The sequence below is a fragment of the Salvelinus namaycush genome, chromosome 8 (genome assembly GCF_016432855.1).
Source record: "Salvelinus namaycush isolate Seneca chromosome 8, SaNama_1.0, whole genome shotgun sequence".
Taxonomy (NCBI): domain Eukaryota; kingdom Metazoa; phylum Chordata; class Actinopteri; order Salmoniformes; family Salmonidae; genus Salvelinus; species Salvelinus namaycush.
In genome coordinates, this window is record NC_052314.1 from 49,071,494 (window position 1) to 49,074,804 (window position 3,311).

A 3,311-nucleotide genomic window follows, 5' to 3' on the forward strand; every position below is an offset into this window, starting at 1 on the left:
AAGGTTCCTTGAATTGTTTTCTTTAATTAAGAGGGACCAAAAGATGCAGTAACAGATCATTTATAAGAATTACACTTCTCAGATTAATATTATACAAATATATGTTTAGTGTTGTAATTTAAAAAAAGTTATCACCATCTGAATTCACACTTGTCTCGACTTCTGCTGTCTCCCAAAAACTATGTACAAGAATACAAGGTTTATCTAATATTTACAGAGTACTATATAAAGCAATATTTTACACACACACACATACACACACACACTACAGCTGCATTTTTTTTTTGCATTCACCCCATGAAATGAAAACACAAATCGACCACTAATATACAATCCTGATATACTTAGTTAACATACCTAAGACACGCTGTCATAGTGAGAATAAATGTCATAAAAAAGTTGAAACTGAAATGGCATGTCAAAGGAACTTACGTAAAAAAGCTTGAAACAGAAACATATTTCATAAATCAATAATTGTGGTGGAAATAGGAACAGTGCAGTATTGAGGCTCATGTACAAAAAGTTGACCGTCCATTGACTGCAGAGGGTCAAATAATTGATCGTCGTCACTGCAATGATATGGGCCTTGCTTTGGCCCGTTGAACTTCCAACGCCAGGGGTACATTGGAAGTAGTATCTAAAAAGGCAGAGAATATAGCCAGCTATCTCTCGTTGCTTGAGAAAAATAATACGTAAAAAAAAGCACATTACATTGTATTTCATTACATACCTTAGTCTCGCTATCATCATCTTAAAGAATACATCTGAAAAATACCACACCATGCACACAGAAACCACACCTCTCCTCTCACCTAATGATAGGCCTATGCACTAAATGTATCCAGCCTCATCATCAAGTCTGGATAAGTGTAGCCTAACAGACTGCATTTAAATCATGAAAAAATGACTGGTAACTAATGATTTAATCTTTTCAGAAACACTGAAAAATGCAGACAACATTACAGGTGGGACTGTGTAGTAGGCCTACAACAGACGCACCTGTTTGTCTTTGATTTTACTGTAATTTGTATGTGATTTGTCTTAAGAACTATTTGATGGCTCAAATGAGATCCTAATAAACCATGCAATTGTTGAAAAGTAGCCTATGGCAGTGCTAAACACGTGGTACTAAAAACAGGACGTTTAACAATTCTGACAGAACTAGTTGCATCCGGATCAGACCAGATCCGACTCCTAGAGTTTAGATAAGACTCATCTGATCTTGAGTCTTGCGTCGCTCAGCACTGCAGCTTGCGGATGCTGCGCGAGATCCTCTTGAACTCGCGCTGGCCCCGCTGCCAGCGCTTGAGCGAGGTGATCACCAGGTGGCCATCCATCTTCTGGCCCATGACCAGGTAGGAGGCGTTGATGTCGTTCATCTCGTCGCACACGCACTGCAGGCCATCTTTGAGCCAGAGCACCGTCTTGCGCAGGTCGCGCTCAGTCACGCCGCTCAGCTTGTAGATGGTCTTGCTCTTGGTCTCGGGCACGATCTTGGTGTCGCCGTTCATGTAGGAGATCTCCTTTACCTTGATCTTCAGGGCTACGCAAAGCAGCCAGGGGTGAAAGGAAGAGGTGCATGTTTGGATTTGTTGGACTTGAAACCGAGTGCTAATAAGCCTACTGTAGATAGCCAACTTTTGTATATCTATAAAGCAAGACAAGAGTGGATTTACTTAGAATTCAGGAATAGAACTTACCGAAGTCATTTTTGCACAGGTTGTCAACTATTTCATTGTCGTTTTCCTCCTTTTCCTTGCAGGCGTCACACACTCTGGGCACTACAGGAGAAACGAGAGCAGATGTATTATACTCCCACTGTAAATTCAAACAGGTGTTCTATCGACTGTAACATAACGCAGCATATTACAGTTTAAATAGTAAAGCTATTCAATGCATTCTTTCTCACATTCCACTGTTGAGAGGGATGTCAGGAGTAACCGGTGGAGTTTACACATCCCCTTATTAAGGGAACAACCCAGTAAACTCAGGTCCTGCCCAAAGGAGGAGATTCCACAAGACTCCCCACTATTAACCTGATGTTCACTCTTGTGAAAATCCAGGAGGGAATGGAGCTCCAGGAACATGGCTATTGGGCTATTACGTTGTATTAAATGACTCCATTACATTACTGCATTAGATCTCATTAGGCACCTACATCAAATGTATCATTGGCTGTTTCCCGTTTAAAGTAGTTTCATGTTGTTTATTGTAGGCTAAGACATATTTTGCCTTGACTTTATTTATTTGATCAGTATATTTTTGGGGGTGAATGCCAATAAAATGCAGCTGTAGTGTGTGTGTAAAATATTGCTTTATATAGTACTTTGTAAATATCAGATAAACCTTGTACTTTTTGTTATGTTGCCATAATAAAGCCCTGTATTTTCTTTTCAGAACTGGAAGTTAAACAGGTTTTACAATAAATGATCATCGATTTTGAGGTTTATTCTGTGAAAAACTTAAGTGTCTAGCCGGATTATGCCAATACCTTACCTTCTTTGGTGACTGGCATGAAATGATCGATGCCCGCTGGAGGGATACACAGGTCATTGTCGGGCGGGAAGCGCTCGCAGTCAAGCATATCTGGCCACGGGAACCCGAACGCGGACATCACCGGCGCGCAACCGTCTTTGACGCTCTCGCACAACGACCTGCACGGCTGGATAGTCTCGTCCAAATCGTCCAGACACACCGGTGCAAAGAGAGAGCAAAGAAACTTCCTCGTGTCGGGGTGACACTGCTTCTGGACCAGTGGAATCCACGAAGAGGCTTGCTGCAAAACCTCGTTCATGGTCTCGTGCCCGAGAAGATTCGGGAGGCGCATCTCGGTGTATTCGATGTCATGACACAGGAGAAGATTGGCCGGGATGGGTTTGCAGTTATTCTTTTTGTAGAATAACTCGGGTTGACCGAAATTGTATAATCCGTGGATGGCCATGCACGCAGGTAATGTTATCGCCCATATTAAGGACAGAATGTAGCAATTCATAGTTAGCTAAATAGTAATTTTTTTAAAAATCGAAACTTCAAGCTGCAATGCCTTCATTCAGGTGTTCTTCAGCATCAGTAGAGGACCACTGACAATGTTCTGAATATGTAGTAGTTTAACATGGGGTTTTCTTGTGGGCATGTTTGGGAGGAGTCAAGGGCGCGAAGTAATCTCATCCATTGGTCCAGTTTCACTCCTCGGTGTCAGGTAAACATTCGACTGGCAGTGCACTGAGATATTTTCTAATGTACAATGTTCTTCATTTCTTAAATTAGCTAAATATACTCTACATGGTAAGTTATTTCACTACCAAGCACAC

At 41.5% G+C, this 3,311-nt stretch overlaps 1 protein-coding gene across 1 annotated transcript; it reads right to left on the bottom strand.

Moving 5' to 3' along the window:
• Positions 1–1,238: 1,238 nt before the first annotated feature.
• LOC120051955 (secreted frizzled-related protein 2-like) lies at positions 1,239–2,992 on the bottom strand. Its single transcript, XM_038998833.1, has 3 exons — positions 2,497–2,992; positions 1,701–1,781; positions 1,239–1,543 (listed from the first exon to the last, which is right to left on the bottom strand). The coding sequence occupies exons 1-3, from the start codon at positions 2,990–2,992 to the stop codon at positions 1,239–1,241; spliced, it is 882 nt and encodes a 293-aa protein (XP_038854761.1).
• Between the last annotated feature and the right edge of the window lie 319 nt (positions 2,993–3,311).